This window comes from Loxodonta africana, chromosome 10 (genome assembly GCF_030014295.1).
Source record: "Loxodonta africana isolate mLoxAfr1 chromosome 10, mLoxAfr1.hap2, whole genome shotgun sequence".
NCBI classification, from domain to species: Eukaryota; Metazoa; Chordata; class Mammalia; order Proboscidea; family Elephantidae; genus Loxodonta; species Loxodonta africana.
In genome coordinates, this window is record NC_087351.1 from 50,980,225 (window position 1) to 50,998,444 (window position 18,220).

General features: G+C 35.4%; 1 protein-coding gene across 1 annotated transcript in view; it reads right to left on the minus strand.

The window, feature by feature from the left end:
- SEC23A (SEC23 homolog A, COPII coat complex component) overlaps positions 1-18,220 on the minus strand; it is a 64,909-nt gene that overhangs the window by 17,407 nt on the left and 29,282 nt on the right. The window contains exons 10-14 of the mRNA XM_003408467.4: positions 16,296-16,419; positions 14,608-14,688; positions 13,501-13,590; positions 11,449-11,555; positions 1,183-1,336 (exon numbers count right to left, since the gene is read on the minus strand). Of these exons, the coding sequence (XP_003408515.1) occupies positions 1,183-1,336; positions 11,449-11,555; positions 13,501-13,590; positions 14,608-14,688; positions 16,296-16,419 (556 nt within the window). The remainder of the gene's footprint in view (positions 1-1,182; positions 1,337-11,448; positions 11,556-13,500; positions 13,591-14,607; positions 14,689-16,295; positions 16,420-18,220) is intronic.

Genomic DNA, 18,220 nt, shown 5'->3' on the forward strand with positions numbered 1-18,220 from the left:
GTTATTTCTTTAAATTTTTTGAACACCCGTAAAATGTGCTAGTATTGTTGTTGTTAGCTGCCCTCCAGTTGGCCTCTGATTCATGGTGACCCCATGCACAAGAGAAAGAAATGTTGCCCAGTCCTTTGCCATCCCCCTAATGAGCTGCACATCAGGCTCTTGCCATCTATAGGGTTTCCACTGGCTGATTTCTGAAAGTAAACTGCCAGGCCTTTCTTCCTAGTCTGTCTGAGTCTAGAAGCTCTGCTAAAGCCTGTTCAGCATCACAGTAGAATACAAGCCTCCACTGACAGACGGGTGGTGGCTGTGGATGAGTTAGTCAAGTTTACAATTTTTAAAGAGCCCTTTTACTACCGAGTAAATGGGGGGCATTAAGAATAAAAAAAAAAAAAAATAGAACAGAGCTTATTTAAGCACTCTAGGTCTTAATGTGCATAATGGGTTTCTGAGATGTTAAAAAGGCAAGTAAGTCAGACATTATCAGTAACTACTAATTTGCAATCTAGATCCAGATAACTAATACCCATGAAAACCACCCATTGCCACTGAGTAGATTCTGACTCCTAGCAACCCTGTCAGACAGAGCAAAGCTGGCCCACAGGGTTCCCAAGGCTGTAAATCTTTTCAGAAGCAAATTGCCACATCCTTCTCCCACAGAGCAGCTGGTGGCTTCGAATTGTCAACCTTTCGATGAGCAACACAGCACTTAATCACTGCACCACCAGAGTTCCTTCAGATAATACTTGTCTATAATTTATATTGGGATGTCATAGTTTTTATACCTGAATAACTTTCTTTTAAATGGCATAAGTTTAATAGAGCCATTAGGATGAAAATATAAAATTAAAACTATAACAATGAAGAAAAATATGCAAAAAAGCAATAAAAACACTAATGGTAATTTAGAATTAAATTTGGAACTCATTGTTCATACCACCCAAAAAAAACGGGGGAGGAAATAATCGATTACATAATTGCCACTTTTAAAACAAAAAACAGGCACTCTATTTCATTGAATTCCATTGTTCATTACTATGTCCTTCTCAGGAATCTGAACAGAAGTACCTAATAGAGGATATTCCAGTTACACTGTTAAGTACTTTGAACGAGATTATCTGCATCAAACATTACCACAGATAAAAGCACACGTATTTAGAAAAGCACAACTTTTTTACTTCTTACCAGTCGGATAAGCTGTCTGTCCAGCCATCTGAGGACATCCGGCCCCTCCTCTGTTTCTGCTCTATAGATTGCCAGGCGGGCCATAAGAATGGCAGCTGCCTCCTGGTCAAAAGAAGCAGCAATGTTTTGGATTTGAGTTTGAGCATCTGCCCAGCTAAAGAAAAGAAGAAAACACAGAACTCCTGCTGAATTCTTGTATTCACAATATCGTAACTATCACAGATTTAAATTAAAAAGAAGATACACAAAATTACTTCAGTAATACTATCAACATTTCAACATTACCTACAAAAATTAGCATGTTTTTTAAATACCAGTAATAGCAGTTTCAGTATAGCAGTTACTGTTTTTCTTAGAAAAGTATATCCACCTCTAACATCCTCTAAAGTAACAGTAAAAGCTGACATCCAACCACATTCCTTTAAAACATTAAGATTTTTACAAGTAAAAATAAAGACACAAATATGTATGTATATAGTTTTCTATATCAAACTTTAAAATATATATTTCCTCAATTCTCTAAAATCATAAATACAGAAACAAAAAATATGTGTTTTCTCTCAACCTAACTAATTTTTATTTGTCAGACTGGAAAATGAGTAAAATGTCAGAATTCCCTCTCCTTCTTTATCATTAGTGACAAAAGTTGCATAAATTAAATTACTTCATATTCTTTTCTCTCCATGTTAATATATTGACTAAAACTATTCAAAAGTTAGTAAGAAAAATTTCAGTCTAAAAGATTAGTGTGATATTAGGTATAAATAATTAATTTACTAAATTCAAAAGTTCTTTAAATTCAATCTAGTCCTGAGTGGGCCGAGCAACAGTTTTTGTTAGTTTAATATTTCACAGACACAGCCTTACAATACTTCAGCTGACTCTAGTTCTAAAGTACTTCACTTCAGCAAAATTGGCAACATTACGTTTCTTTTTTTTTTATATATTTCTTGAAAATAAATGCTGTACTATTTTTTATTGTGCTTTAAGTGAAAGTTTACAATCAAGTCAGTCTCTCATACAAAATGTTACATACACCTTGCTATATACTCCTAGTTGCTCTCCACTTAATAAGACAGAACACTCCTTCTCTCCACCCTGTATTCCGCATGTCTATTCAACCAGCTTCCATCCCCCTCTGCGTTCTTATCTCCCCTCCAGACAAGAGCTGCCTATATAGTCTCAAAAGTCTACTTGAGCCAAGAAGCTCGCTCCTCACCAGTATTATTTTCTATCCGATAGTCCAGTCCAATCCCTGTGTGAAGAGTTGGCTTTGGGAATGGTTCCTGCCTTGGGCTAACAGAAGATCTGGGGATCATGACCTCCGGGGTCCTTCTAGTCTCAGTCAGACCATTAAGTCTGGCCTTTTTACGAGATTTTGAGGTCTGCATTCCACTGCTCTACTGCTCCATCAGGGATTCTCTGTTGCATTCCCTGTCAGGACAGTCATAGGTTGTAGCCAAACACCATCTAGTTCTTCTGATCTCGGGCTGATGTAGCCTCTGATTTATGTGGCCCTTTCTGTCTCTTGGGCTCATAATTACCCTGTGTCTTTGGAGTTCTTCATTCTCCTTTGCTCTAAATGGTTTGAGACCAACTGCTGCATCTTAGATGGAGGCTGGCTAGCTTTTAAGACCTCTGACAATACTCAACAAAGTGGGATGCAGAATGTTCTCTTAATAGATTTTATTGTGCCAATTGACCTACATGTTTCCTAAAACTATGGTCTCCAAACCTTCACCCCTGCGACTATGGCCTTTGAAGTACTCAGTTTACTCAGGAAACTTCTTTGCTTTTGGTATAGTACAGTTGTGCTGACCTCTCCTGTACTGTGTGTTCTTTCCCTTCACCTAAAATAGTTCTTGTCTACTACCTAGTGCATATCCCTCTGCTTCCTTCCCTCCCTCCCTCCCCACTCTCGTAACCATCAAAGAATATTTTCTTCTCTGTTTAAACTTTTTCTCCAGTTCTTATAATAGTGGTCTCATACAATATTTGTCCTTCTGCAACTAATTTCACTCAGCATGATGCCTTCCAGATTTCTCCATGTTATGAAATGTTTCATGGATACATCATTGTTCTTTATCGATGTGTAGTACTCCATTGTGTGAATATACCATAATTTATTTATCCATTCATCTGTTGACGGGCACCTCGGTTGCTTCCAACTTTTTGCTATTGTAAACAGTGCTGCAATGAACATGGGTGTGCATATATGTTTGTGTAAACGCTCTTATTTTTCTAGAATATATTCCAAAGAGTGGGGGACTGCTGGATTGTATGGTAGTTCTATTTCTAGCTTTTTAAGGAAGCACCAAAAAGTGGCTGTACCATTTTACAATCCTACCAGCAGTGTGTAAGTGTTCCAGTCTCTCCACAACCTCTCCGACATTTATTATTTTGTGGTTTTTGGATTAATGCCAGCCTTGCTGGAGTGAGAAAGAATCTCACTGTAGTTTTGATATGCATTTCTCTAATGGTTAACAATCATGAGCATTTCCTCATGTATCTGTTAGCTACCTGAATGTCTTCTTTAGTGAAGTGCCTGTTATATCCTTTGCCCATTCTTTAATTGAGTTATTTGTCTTCTTGTTGTTGAGTTTTTGCAGTATCATGTAGATTTCAGAGATCGGACATGATCAGAAATGCCATAGCTAAGAAGCTTTTCCCAGTCTGTCGGTAATCTTTTTACTCTTTTGGTGAAGTCTTTGAATGACCATAGGTGTTTGATTTTTAGGAACTCCCAGTTATCTAGTTTCTCTTCTGGTGTTTGTGCATTGTTAGTTATGTTTTGTATACTACTTATGCAATGTATTAGGGCTTCTGGCATTGTCCCTATTTTTTCTTCCATGATCTTCATTGTTTTACATTTTATATTTAGGTCTTTGATTGATTTTGAGTTCATTTTTGTGCATGGTGTGAGGTATGGGTCTTGTTTCATTTTTCTGCAGATGGATATCCAGTTATGATGGCACTATTTGTTAAACAGACTGTCTTTTCCCCATTTAGCTGACTTTGGGCCTTTGTCAAATATTAGCTGCTCATATGTGGATAGATTTATGTCTGGATTCTCAATTCTGTTCCATTGGTCTATGTATGTGTTGTTATACCAGTACCAGGCTGTTTTGACTACAGTGGCGATATAACATGTTCTAAGATAGTGTGAGTGTGAGGCCTCCCACTTTGTTGTTCTTTTTTGGTAATGCTTCAACTTATCCGGGGCCTCTTTCCCTTCCATATGAAGTTGGTGATTTGTTTCTCCATCTCATTAAAAAAATGTCATTGGAATTTGGATCAGAATTGCATTGTTTATCTGCAGATCGCTTTTGGTGGAACAGACATTTTTACAATGTTGAGTCTTCCTATTCACGAGCAAGATATGTTTTTCCACTTATGTAGGTCTCTTTTGGTTTCTTGCAGTAGTGTCTTGTAGTCTTCTTTGTATAGGTCTTTTACATCTCTGATAAGATTTATTCCTAAGTATTTTATCTTCTTGGAGGCTACTGTAAATGGTATTGATTTGGTGATTTCCTCTTCAATGTTCTCTTTGTTGGTGTGGAGAAAGCCAACTGATTTTTGTATGTTTATCTTGTATCCTGATACTCTGCTGAGCTCTTGTATTAGTTTCAGTAATTTTTTTGAGGATTCTTTAGGGTTTTCTGTGCATAATATTGTGTTATCTGCAAACAGAGATACTTTTACTTCTTCCTTACCAATCTGGATACCCTTTATTTCTTTATCTAGACTAACTGCTCTGGCTAGGACCTCCAGCATAATGTTGAATAACAGCGGTGATAGAGGGCATCCTTGTCTGGTTCCCCTTCTCCAGGGGAATGTTTTCAGACTCTCCATTTAGGATGATGTTGGCTGTTGGCTTTGTATAAATACCCTTTATTATGTTGAGGGATTTTCCTTCTATTTCTATTTTGCTGAGAGTTTTTATCACGAATAGGTGTTGAACTTTGTCAAATGCCTTTCATGTATCAATTGATAAGATCATGTGGTTCTTATCTTCTGTTTTGTTTTTTCTAATGTTGAACCATCCCTGCATACCTGGTATGAATCCCACTTGGTCATGGTGAATTATTTTTTTGATACGCTGTTGAATTCTATTGACTAGAATTTTGTTGAGGATTTTTGCATCTAAGTTCATGAGGGATATTGTTCTACAATTTTCTTTCTTTGTGGTGTCTTTACCTGATTTTGGTATCAGGGATATGCTGGCTTCATAGAATGAGTTTGGGATATTCCATCATTTTCTATGCTATGAAATACCTTTAGTGGCAGTGGTGTTACCTCTCCTCTGAAAGTCTGGCAGAATCCTACAGTGAAGCTGTTAGGGCCAGGGCTTTTTTTGTTGGGAGTTTTTTGATTACCTTTTTAATCTCGTCTTGCGCTACGGGTCTATTCAGTTGTTCTACCTCTGTTTGTGTTAGTCCACTTCTTCTAGGTTTTCAAATTTGCTAGAGTACAATTTTTCGTAGTAATCTGATACAACCCTTTTCATTTCAGTTGGGTCTGCTGTGGTATCGCCCATCTCATTTCTTATTTGGGTTATTTGCTTCCTCTCCTGTTCTTGTTTGGTCAATGGTTTATCCATTTTGTTAATTTTTTCAAAGAACCAGCTTTTGGTCTTATTAACTCTTTCAATTGTTTTTCTGTTCTCTATTTCCTTTAATTCTGCTCTAATTTTTATTATTTTTTTTTTCCCTTCTGGTGCCTGAGGGTTTCATTTGTTGCTCTCCTTCTATTTGTTCAAGTTATAGGGATAATTGTTGATTTTGGCCCTTTCTTCTTTTTGGATGTGTGCATTTATTGATATAAATTGACCTCTGAGTACTGCTTTCGCTGTGTCCCAAAGGTTCTGATAGGAAGTGTTTTCATTCTCATTGGATTCTACAAATTTCTTTATTCCATCCTTAATGTCTTCTATAACCCAGTTGTTTTTGAGCAGGGTATTGTTCAGTTTCCTAGTGTTTGACTTCTTTTCCCTGCTTTTTCTGTTATGGCTCGTTACTTTTACAGCCTTATGGTCAGAGAGATGCTTTGTAATATTTCCATGTTTTGGATTCTATTAAAGCTCACCGTATGACCTAATATGTGGTCTATTCTAGAGAATGTTCCATGTGCTCCACTACTTTTATATCTAAGACATAAAAGTGAAAAGATGTAAGTGTGTAAAGATATAAAAATGATTCCAAGGGATTCAGGTGGTAATATATTTAAAATTCTTCTCCTTTCTTGCTCTATTTCAAATTTTCTTTCAACAGATATATATATTTTTAAATATTTTGCAATGGTTGACAAGTCTGATTTATCTTAGTCTAGTGAAATAGCAAAAGGCAGAAGAATGAGAATAGATAAAAGAGGATACTGGAAATTTTGAAAATTGTTTTTTTAATGTAATTTAAAGGCTTAAGGATTATAAAAAAAATAGCTTGGTTTAATTATTAATTATTTAATACTTTTATTTAATTAAAAAATAAAGAACTAAAAACAAAATTACCTAAATCAGTATTTTTCCAACTTGATCATGATATTCACTTGCTTTAAAATGAAACATGAAAGTGACATTTTTCTTTCGAGAATATAATGGTTCTGTAGTAGAAATACATTAGCAAGTAAGCTCATGCAAATTTAGTAATTATAACTTGTTTAGTTGTAAATGAAAATCTACTCTTTTAAAATTTATGAACTTAGAGCCAAGTTTAGATGGCTTTCTCACATTGTAAACTCTTTTCTGGATTTCCAATACCCCCTCTCATTGTGATTCTACAGTCGATTTCAAACTAAACTTTTCAGATCAAAATTATTTTTACATGAAAAAGAGTGTAATGTTTGATTATCTTCTCAGGAATCTGAGTCCTGCTTTATTTTCATATAGCTTATACACTGAACAAATACACTGATTTTTACTAGGCCCCTAAAGTCACATTCCTAGTCAATAAAACAATAAGCCTTGATTACTGAAAATAACCAGGATAAATTAATTTGGAAAGATGAGTGCTTCAGTGAGACAGTGCCACAAATGGCACCGTAACACACATATTATATCACTATAATACACTGTACAAATTGAAAATAAGCCCATGAAATTTCTCACAAGAAAGTTCCTTTTCTCTTGAAAGAGCAAGCTTTTTTAAACTTTTTCATTTAAAACTACTTCAAACACAAAAGCTATAAAAAGAGTAAACTCCTATATGCCACCCATGACCTAGATTCATCAACTGTTAACATTTTAACATATTTGCTTTATCATTCACTCTCCTTTCTCACAAATACGTATTTTTCTTGTGCTGAACTATCTGACTTGCAGATATCACGGCCTTATCCCCTAAATACTTCATGTATATCTTTTAAGAACAAGGAAATCCTCTTATTAACCCAATCGATTATTAAATTCATGGAATTTAACACTGATACTATACTATTATCCCATATATAGTCCATATTCAAATTTCCTCAACTGTCTCCATAATGTCCTTTTACAGCAAATTGTTTTTCAGATATAGCATCTTATCCAGGATCACACATTGGCTTTAGTTGTCATGTTTCTTTTGTCTCTTTGAATCTGCAACCATTACTCAGATTTTCTTTGCCTTTTAAGATACTTTTGAAAGGTCCAAACCAGTGGTTTTATGAAAATGATCCTCAATTTAGTATGTCCAACTGTTTCCTTAAGCAAACATTATGAATGTCCAATTTAAGTCACATATACGTGTGTATGTGGGTGTGTGTGCGTGTGTTGAAGGGGCATAAATAAATTGACGAGTTTGCCAAAATTTACTACTTCCAAGGTTCCTGATCTGAAATCTGAACAAATCTCAGGGAATGCTCAGTAAGGAATTTTTCTTTCATCAAATGAAAATGTATTCCCTTGACACTGGCCCAGGATGTAAAGACCAAGGCAAGGCAACAGACCTGGATGCTAAATGCCTCTACGCACAACCTTCGGGAAAGTAATATATCATCCAACACAACAAACATGCAGTTCAAACCATAGATCCATGTCCATCATTCACGAAAATATTTTCAGGAATAAAACCAGAGTAAGAAACAGTTCAATAAAATTGAGAGCTACAGATGCCTATGTCATGCCTAAATATGGTTAAGTTTATAGCGATGAGCACTTTCCCAAACAATCAAGTCCAAGACAAACAAAAATAAGGTTCCTCGGCTGACTTCATTCCACAGTTATCTTACCTTTGTTTTACACTTCACAAATACTTTCATACAGAGGGGAATTAAAGTAGCTAAGAAATAATTTATTTTTTCTTTTATTTTGTTGTTAAAAATGTACACGACACACAACAAAGCATACAATTCAATAGTTTCTACGTGTACCATTTACTGACATTAATTACATTCTTCGAGTTGTGCAACCATTCTCATCCTCCTTTTTTTGAGTTATTCCTCCCTCATTAACATAAATTCACTACCCCCTAAAGTTCCTATTTAATCTCTTGAGTTGCTGCTGTCAATTTGATCCTGTATAGATAGTTTTTAGAAGAGTATAATGCTCAGGGCAGATATTTTTTTCCTAGTTAAGTTAAACTATCGTTTGGTTTTAAGAAGACTTTAGGGAATATTTTTGGTTTAAGGTTTAAAGATTATGTCAGGGCAATAGCTTCAGGGGTTCATCCAATCTTCATGGCTCCAGGAAGTCTGGAGTTCATGAAAATTTGAAATCCTGTTCTGCATTTTCCCTCTTTCGATCAAGATCTTCTATAGAATTTTTGGTCAAAATGTTCAGTAATGATAGCTGGGCACCATCCAGTTCTTCTGGTCTCATGGCAAAGGAGGCAGTTGTTCCTGGAGGCAATTAGCCACAGGTTCCATATCCTCCCCTCCTATTCCAGACTCTTTCTTCCTCTTTTGCTCCAAGAGAACAGAGACAAACTATTGTGCCTTGGATGATCACCTGCAAGTTCTTAAGGCCCTAGACACTACACAACAAACTAGGAGGTAGAAGAGAAGCGCTAAACATGTTTTTAGGCAAATTAACTGGGATGTTCCATGAAACCATGACTCTAAACCTCCAAACCAAGAAACCAGATTTCATGAGGTTTTAGGTCATACATAAGCAGCTAAACATGTTTTTAGGCAAATTAACTGGGATGTTCCATGAAACCATGACTCTAAACCTCCAAACCAAGAAACCAGATTTCATGAGGTTTTAGGTCATACATAAGCAGCCTCAATAGCTACTCTTTTTTTGTTTTTTTGTCACTGAGGTAAATATATTTATCACAGAACTTTTGTCAATTAAGCTTTTTACATGCATCCAAAGAAATAATTTATTCTTAATAAAAATAAAAACCAAACCAAACTTGTTGCCGTTGAGTCGATTCCAACTCATAGTGACCCTGTAGGACAGAGCAGAACTGTCTCATAGGGTTTCTAAGCAGCAGCTGGTGGATTCGAACTGCCAGCCTTCTGGTTAGCAGCCAAGCTCTTAACCACTGTGCTACCAGGACTCCCTTAATAAAAACAGTGGTACTCAATTCAATTCAACTTGCCCTCTCCTCAAATGCTGTGCAAAGAACACATGACCAATATATTCCTTACTTGGAGAATCTATCACAAAGAGAGATGCCAACTGCCTCCATGAACAACTGCATCCTCTGCCATGAGACCAGAAGAGATAGATGGTGCCTGGCTACCATTACTGAACATTTTGAAACAAGAAAAGGTATCTGTTAACCCTAATCTCTTTTAAAAACAAACTATTATCAACAAATCTATTACATATCTCTGTTATACAAAACACTACCTTATAACTTTACCTTTTACACTAGTCAAAGTATGTGAGTCAGGCCAATTTTCCAGGAAGAAAACAAACCGAGAATAAAAAGAAACTTTTTGAGTAATGTAATGAAAGTAATTTTCTATCTGATGACTCCAGTAATAAAAATAAAAATAAAATAGGGAGTTGTATTTTGTATGGCTTTTTTAAGTTTTATTTTCTTAGTATTTCATTTTTATTGTATTTAATAAAAGTATGTTATTAAATTGTGTAGTGCCTGGGTTCTTAAAAGCAGGCAAACGTCCTTCCAAAGTACAACAATTGGTCTCTACTCGCCTGGAGCAACAGAGGAAAAAGGAGAGTCAGGAAAAGGAAGTGGAAATGGATATGTGGCCAATTGCCTCCACGTACAACTGCATCCTCTGCTGTGAGAAATGGATGGTGCCTGACTACCACTACTGAACATCTGGATCAAAGATTCTATAGAAGAATTCTGACTGAAAGGGGGAAAATGCAGAACAGGATTTCAAAATCTCATGGACTCCAGATTTTCTGGAGCTATGGAGGTTAAATGAACCCCTGGAACTACTGCCCTGAAATTATCTTTAAACCTTAAACCAGAAATATCCCCTTAAGTCTTCTTAAAACCAAGTAATAGTTTAGCTTAACTAGTAAGGAATGTCTGCCTTGAGCATTACGCTCTTTTAAGGACTATCCATACTATCAAGTTTGACAACAGCAACTCGAGATTAGATAGGAACCTTAAGGGGCAGTGAATTTATGTTAATAAAGGAGGAACGACTCAGAAAAGGAGGGTAAGAATGGTTACACAATTCAAAGAATGTAATCAATGTCACTGAAGTGAACATGTAGAAACTGTTGAACTGGTGTATGTCTTGCTATAAACACTGTCAAAAACAACAACAAAAATAAGACAAAAAATATTTTTTAAAGTATTGTATATAATAAAAGTATTATACTTAATTAAAAAAGGGGGGAAAAAAACAGCCTTTCACCACCAACAGTTTGAGAAACACCAGTCTATACCATGCCATTATATAACCAACTACGTATGTTTAAGTCTTTTCCATTCATTCCCTCTCACAACAGTACACAAAGCAATAGACAAATAAAGACTTGGGAGGTAAATTACATAACTATTAACACTTGGAAAAAACAATGATAAAAGTAGCTAATAACTTTATCATCGGTTGAAAATTAACACTCATAACAACTATTATTTTAAATATACATACACACACACATACAATGCTTCATAGAGATATTACTATTGCCTAGTACAGGGTAATATGTGTCTCAGGAGTACTTTTAATTGCTCTCGAAGTTCAAAGTTCTTAATGAATATTCTAGGAAATAAGTTGATTTGGAAAGAAAGAAAATGCTACTAGTCATAAATGTTCACCCTCTAGTCATACGTTACCCTGAATAGAAACCCAGTTTGGAAGCTCTACCCAGAATAGTTTCAATACGTAAATTAATCTCTAACAAATACAACTTACTTCCTAGCAATAGTGGTCACTCGGATGCGTCTCTGCCCACTTGAATGCTGATACTGAGTCACAAACTGGATTGCACCACGCCCTCCTTGAGGAATTGGAGCATTATGCTGTGTAAAAACAAAGGAATAATAACTAAACAAAATCTATTACACTGTTGCCACATCATCCTAGCACTAATAAAATTCATTCTAAATCGACTTGAAGGATTCTTGTTTCCACTGCGTACAAAACAGTTGTAATTTGCCACATAAAAGTGGATTTGGGAGAGGAGAAAAGTGATGAAGGATGAGAGAAGTGATCCAGGTAGAGAATGAATTTCAAGTAATATATAGTTCAAATCCAGGGACATGGAAGAACAAAGTGAAAGGAGAAATTATCAGACAATGAAAAGCCTAAGTGAGGCAATTTATGCCTAACAGTAACTAGGTAAAGAGAAATTGAGCTAAGTCCTCCTCCCCTAGGTGTAAAAGATGAAAGCAGAACTTTTTAGATGATAAACAGATGACCAATGGAAAGAGATTACTAGTAACATATGATCCTCAGAAAGAAATAGCAAACGGTCAACAGAAAAGCTGTCCTCATGCTCTTTGACAATAGACGTTCTAGCTTTCTTTGTCAATAAAAGCCGTTCCCTTCAGGTAAGACAGTACATAATACCAGGGAACCGAGCACAACCTGTACAAGGCAAGGTCGTGGTAGCTCCATAGACACATCCAAACTCCCTGAGGGACCAAACTGCTGGGCTAACGGCTGTGGGGACGATGGTCTCGGGAACATCTAGCTCAATTGGCATAACAAAGTTCATAAAGAAAATGTTCTACATTCTACTTTGGTGAATAGCATCTGGGGTCTTAAAAGCCTGTGAGTGGCCATCTAGGATACTCCACTGATCTCACTCCTTCAGGAGCAAGGAAGAATGAAAAAAACTAAAGAAACAAGGGAAAGATTAGTCCAAAGGACTAATGGACCACAACTACCATAGCCTCCACCAGACTGAGGCCAGTGCTGCCAGATGGTGCCCAGCTACCACCACTGACTGCTCTGAGAGGGTCACAATAGAGGGTCCTGGACAGACCTAGAGAAAAATGTAGAACAAAATTCGAACTCAGAAAGAAAGACCAGACTTGCTGGCCTGACAGAGACTGGAGAACTCTGACAGTATGGCTCCCAAACACCCTTTCAGCTCAGTAAAGAGGTCACTCCTGAGGTTCATCCTTCAGTCAAAGACTGAACAGGCCCATGGAACAAGACAAGACTAATGGGGTGCACCAGCCCTGGGGCAGGGACTGGAAGGCAGGTGGGAACAGGAAAGCTGGGAATAGCGAACCCAGGGTTGAGAAGGGAGAGTGTTGACATGTCGTGGGGTAACCAATGTCACAGAATAATGTGTGTACTATTTGATAAGAAACTAGTTTGTTCTGTAAACTTTCATCTAAAGTACAATAAAAATAAAAATAAATAATTCAAAAAAAGCCACTCTCTTCAGAAACCTGAATTGTTAAAAAAAAAAAAAAAAATCCTGCATCTGTCTTAAAAAGGCTGACTACTAATACTTTGTAGTTTGTTTTATACCTAACAACTACTGGCATATAAGTAGTTTATAAATTATCATTCTTTAACAAGACAATTTCCTCCTGTAGTAGAAAAAAAACTTTCCAAATATGATGATTTTCCAATCTTTTGTATAGATTTTGACATACTCAATTTTCTTATAGGAGGACTCATATATCATCATATACCTTGAAATATCTAGGAGCTAGATAACTAATTTCAAAAAGATAATTTTATTTATGTTTCCATTTTATTTTTAAAAAAGAAAAGCTGAGGTTGAATACTGGGTGCCCAAGTTTAGCACTGGGCCTTTGCAGGTTCCCTGATCCTTTTTCTATTACAATACGTCCTTTCTAGAGAAACAGAAAATGACAAGAACTCCAAAACAGAACAATAAACTTGGATCATACTATTAACAGAAAAGAAATATGAAATTTTCATGGCCTAAATTAGGTACTTTTTCAAAAATATTTTTCAATATTCAAATATAGAAAATCATACCTGATTGACCACCTCAAAATATATAGCTAAGGTTGTAGTGGGACTGAGTCCACATATTTTCCACTGACAAGTGCCACCTGATCCTATCTCCTGTAAGAATAAAACATAATATGTTTAAAAGCTAGAGAATATAGTTTATTATTATATCATATGTAAAGCTGAAAATGGAAAAAAAAAACCCAGCTCCACTAAAGAAAAAACATCTGTTTCAGGTTTCTAGCTAATTCAACAAATGTTAAAAGCTTAAGATTTTTTTAAGGCCATATCCTAAATACATCGTGAAATAAAATTAACTTTACATAATAAAATTATAAAATAATTCAAATTCCTGCTAAGTAAATTACAAAAGTATTGACACAAGTTCTTCATATTGTAGTCTTTAAAAGTATACACCATTTAATGAAGTAATTACAACTAACATTATCCTTCTATCCAATTATTTGATCTGTGTAAAGAGATATTGATTTAACATATAATACATGCACATATGAACAAAGGTTTCTCTGGATCAGAATTATATAATTTAAACAGTCTGATTCCCAAGAAAACTTCTTAGATATGTATCTTTGCCAGACAAACTTACAAATTAATTTTTGAACTGTGTCATTTCTAGACCCACTTTGTGTACCTGTCCCACCATCCTCCTTGCAGCTACATGATTCTAAAATTTTAATGTGTATTGTACCTCCAGTACATGGGATAAAGAAAAGTAAAGGAACTGAAACTGAAACATGGCTAATCTAGCTACTCTGTTGGAAATTCTGGTAACAAATTTGGAATTAATTCTGACTTCCACAAGTGTGCAAATTTCCAGCTCTTTTTTTTTTTTTTTAAGGTACACTGGAGCAAGGAATAGCTTAGGCATAAATATTAGAAGACTGGTGACAGTAAAAAAAAGTTTTAATTTAGGAGTGGATGGGAAAAGAGGGTACAAGAAAAGAGCAACTACAAACAGAGTTACACCACTAGAAGCCAAACCACATTCTACTGAAAAACTTGGCCTATATTATAATTTTGAAAGGAATACTATAGGCTGCCAACTCAAGTCTCTTTCGGTTTTGCCCTGAGAATGAACTGTATTTTCTAAATGGAATAAACGTAACTTACATTCTCAGACACACAGGGTCCTTTAGAATTGAGAGATACACAGGGGCCAATAGCTCCTGAAATCTTTATTTCCCTTGAGGTCTGTAAAACAAGAAAATCGTACACTTTGGTTTGCTTAAACGTTAGGGGAAGGAGGAGACATAGGAAATCTCTGTACTTTCTGCATAACTTCATTGTAAACCTATAACTGCTTTAAAAAATAGTCTATTAAAATATACACACTAATATTTAAAAAAAATCAGTCAGTGAACACTCTATGCTGGTAACTCTCAAATTTAAACTCTAGCCCTGACCTAATTTTAATCCTATTTTTTCCAGCAGCCCATAGGAGATCTCTACTTGGACCCTCACCCTCAACTGAAACTCATACCATACCTAAAATTAACATGTCCTAATACAAAAAACACTCAAGATGTTATCTTCTATTTTTCCTGCCATAGAAAATCTGTCAGCAAAATTGGTCTCTTTCCAGTCTCCACTGCTACCAAAATCTAAGCTATCATTACCTTCTATCTAAAAAAAAATTAGAAAGCCAACCGCAGCTTTCTTATTCAGAATTTTCTCCTCACCTATCCTGAATATCACTGCCAGACTAATCTTACTCAAGACAGTAGTCTTCATTAACCTACAATGGCTTCTTCAGCCTGTACGTGCAGCTCCAAACTATACCCAACCCAGATTAACCTATTTCCCATACATTTCAAAAGAAACCAACCACTCATGCGGCAGTTTTCCTAAATATACCATCATGCTGACTCTTATTTCTATGCCTCTGCTCATGCTAGGTTCCTGAATGAAATGCATTCTCCTCAACCAACTTAAATTCTGCCATCTTTAAAGCTCAGGCTAAGTCATACTTCCTCAGGGATAAATTGTCTACTTCTCCTGCCTGCATTCATTTTTCTTCTCCTAACATATACAGCACTTTTGTAATCTATTGCTATTTCATTCTTTCACATGTGTTAATCTTGTCTTTCCATAAAGACTAAGTTTCTCCAGAACAAGACCCATGCCTTAGATGTCCCTTGAAATCTCTACAATGTCCTAACACAGCATCAAACATACAGCAAGCATTCAATAAAATGAACAAGACTGATAAAGATTATTTAATGAAAAACCAAAGTCAATGTACTACTGTTGTTAGTTGCTGATGAGCCAATTCCAACTCAAACCAACCCCATGTGCTCTAACACACTTGTAAGTAACACTAAACATTTGTGTTTTTTAAATCTAAATTTGAAATGAATAACAGAATTGTATGTCAACAAGTGACCAACCATACAACAATTACTAATTATCCAAATGGCATAAAACAGGTTCATCTTAACTTAGATACCAGTTCCTGCCATTAACAATAAAACTAGCATTAACGTAAAAAATTCAGCATTAAAAAAGATGAAAGACTTAAAAATTTAACTCTATATAAAAAAAAAATAGAGTTCAAGAAAACTTTACCTATATATCTTCTAACAATTTTTTGAAATGTTCAACTATAAAGTTTAACTATACATTTAATGATGACACGTATTTCTGGTGAACAAAATCTCTAACTCTAGGTTTCAACATAAAATAGCCACTATTTTTAAAACATACATTGAATTTGATTAATGATGCATTAAAATTATGGTCAAACCCACAATTTTCTCTCTTGGTAACACATACCACACATGTGAGGTTTTCATTCTTACCTTTATTTCTAGTGTACCACCAAAGCCCATTTTAAACTGTCCATGCATATCTTTGGTAAAGACTCTTTGAAAAGTTTGTTTGAATAAGGACGTGTTGAAAGAATCACCCATTACCATGTACCCTCTACATGGAAAAAACAAAAAACAATGTCAATGATACAGGTATACGTGTTAAAACCAGCAAAGTAAAAGTTACCAACACATTTTAAATACAATAAAATCAAAGTTGAATCGCTTGCTTCTCTGTTTTAATATACTTCCCTAAAAGTTAGGTTTCTCAATCTCTACTCGAGAAATAAGAATATAAAGATCTTGCAAATAAAGAGTTATTTGAAATAAGACAAAAGTCTTCAAAATTAAAAACTGAGTTATAGGCCTGTGATGGTTTATTTTATGTGCCAACACAACTAGGCTACAGTGCCCACTTGTTAGGTCAAACACTAGTCTAGATGTTGCTGAGAAGGTATTTTGTAAATGTGATTAACATTTATAATCAATTGACTTTAAGTAAAGGAGAGTACCCTCAATAATGTGGATGGGCTTCATTTGAAGGCCTTAACAGCAAAAACTAAGGTTTCCCTCTCCTAGACAGATACCTAAAAGAAACATAAACATACATCCACACAAAAACTTGCACATGAATGTTCAAAGCATCATTACTCATAACAGCCAAAAAGTGGAAACATAAATGTCCATAAAAAAATGAATGGATAAACAGAATGTAGTGTTATCCATACAATGGAATGTTACTGAATGAAGTTGAACTCTTTGCTAATTTTTTATAAAGCAATAAAAAGAAATGAAATATTGGTATATCCTACAACATGAATGAACCTTGGAAACATTATACTGAGTTAAAAAAGCCAGCCACAAAAGACAAAATATTTTATGATTCTATTTATATGAAATGTTAAGAACAGGCATATCTAGACAGGAAGATTAGTAAATGCCTAGGGCTGAGGGGAGCAGGGGAAGGAAGGGAGGAGCAAGGAGGAGTGATGGCTAATTGACACAAAATTTCCTTTTGAAGTACGGAAATGTACTAAAATTAAATAGTAGTGCTGACAACAACTGGTCTCTTTTCACGTAACAACAGAGGAAGAAGGACAGTCAGGAAGAGGAGCAGGCTATGGAATGCAGGCTAATTGCCTCCATGAACAACTGCCTCCTTCGCCATGAAACTAGAAGAACAGGATAGCGCCAGCTACCATTACTGAACATTTTGATCAAAGATTCAAATGAATTCATAGAAGAATTCTGATCAAGTAAAAATAAAACACAAATAAAAATGCAAAACAGAAGGATTCAAATTATCATGGAATCCAGACCCAGAGCCATGAAGGTTAGAAGAATCCCCGCAACTAACTATTGCCCTGAGATAATCTTTAAACCTTCAACCAAAAATATCCCCTGAACTCTTCATAAAACCAAATGATAATTTAGCTTACCTAGTTAAAAGGTCTGCCTTGAGCATTATGTTCTTTTAAGAACTATCTATACAGGATCGAGTTGATGACAGCAACTCAAAAGATTAGACAGGAACCTTAGGGGGCAGCGAATTTATGTTAATGGGGAGGAACAACTCAGAAAAAGCGTGAGAATGGTTGTACAACTCAAAGAATGTAATCAGCGTCACTAAATGATAGATGTAGAAACTGTTGAAATGGTTCATGTTTTACTGTGTATATTCTCAAGAACAATAAGATCAATAATTTTTTTTAACTGTAGTGATGGTTGATCAACCTGTGAATATATTAAAAAATCACTGAATTGTTCAATTTAAATGGATAAATTTTACGGAATGTGAGTGATATCTCAATTCAGCTGCTAAAAAATAAAATAAAAAAATGACTGCAGGATAGTAAAATGATCTTCTCAAATAGAATTTGCTTTTTTATAACTGTATTTTAGGAAAATTTTTAAAG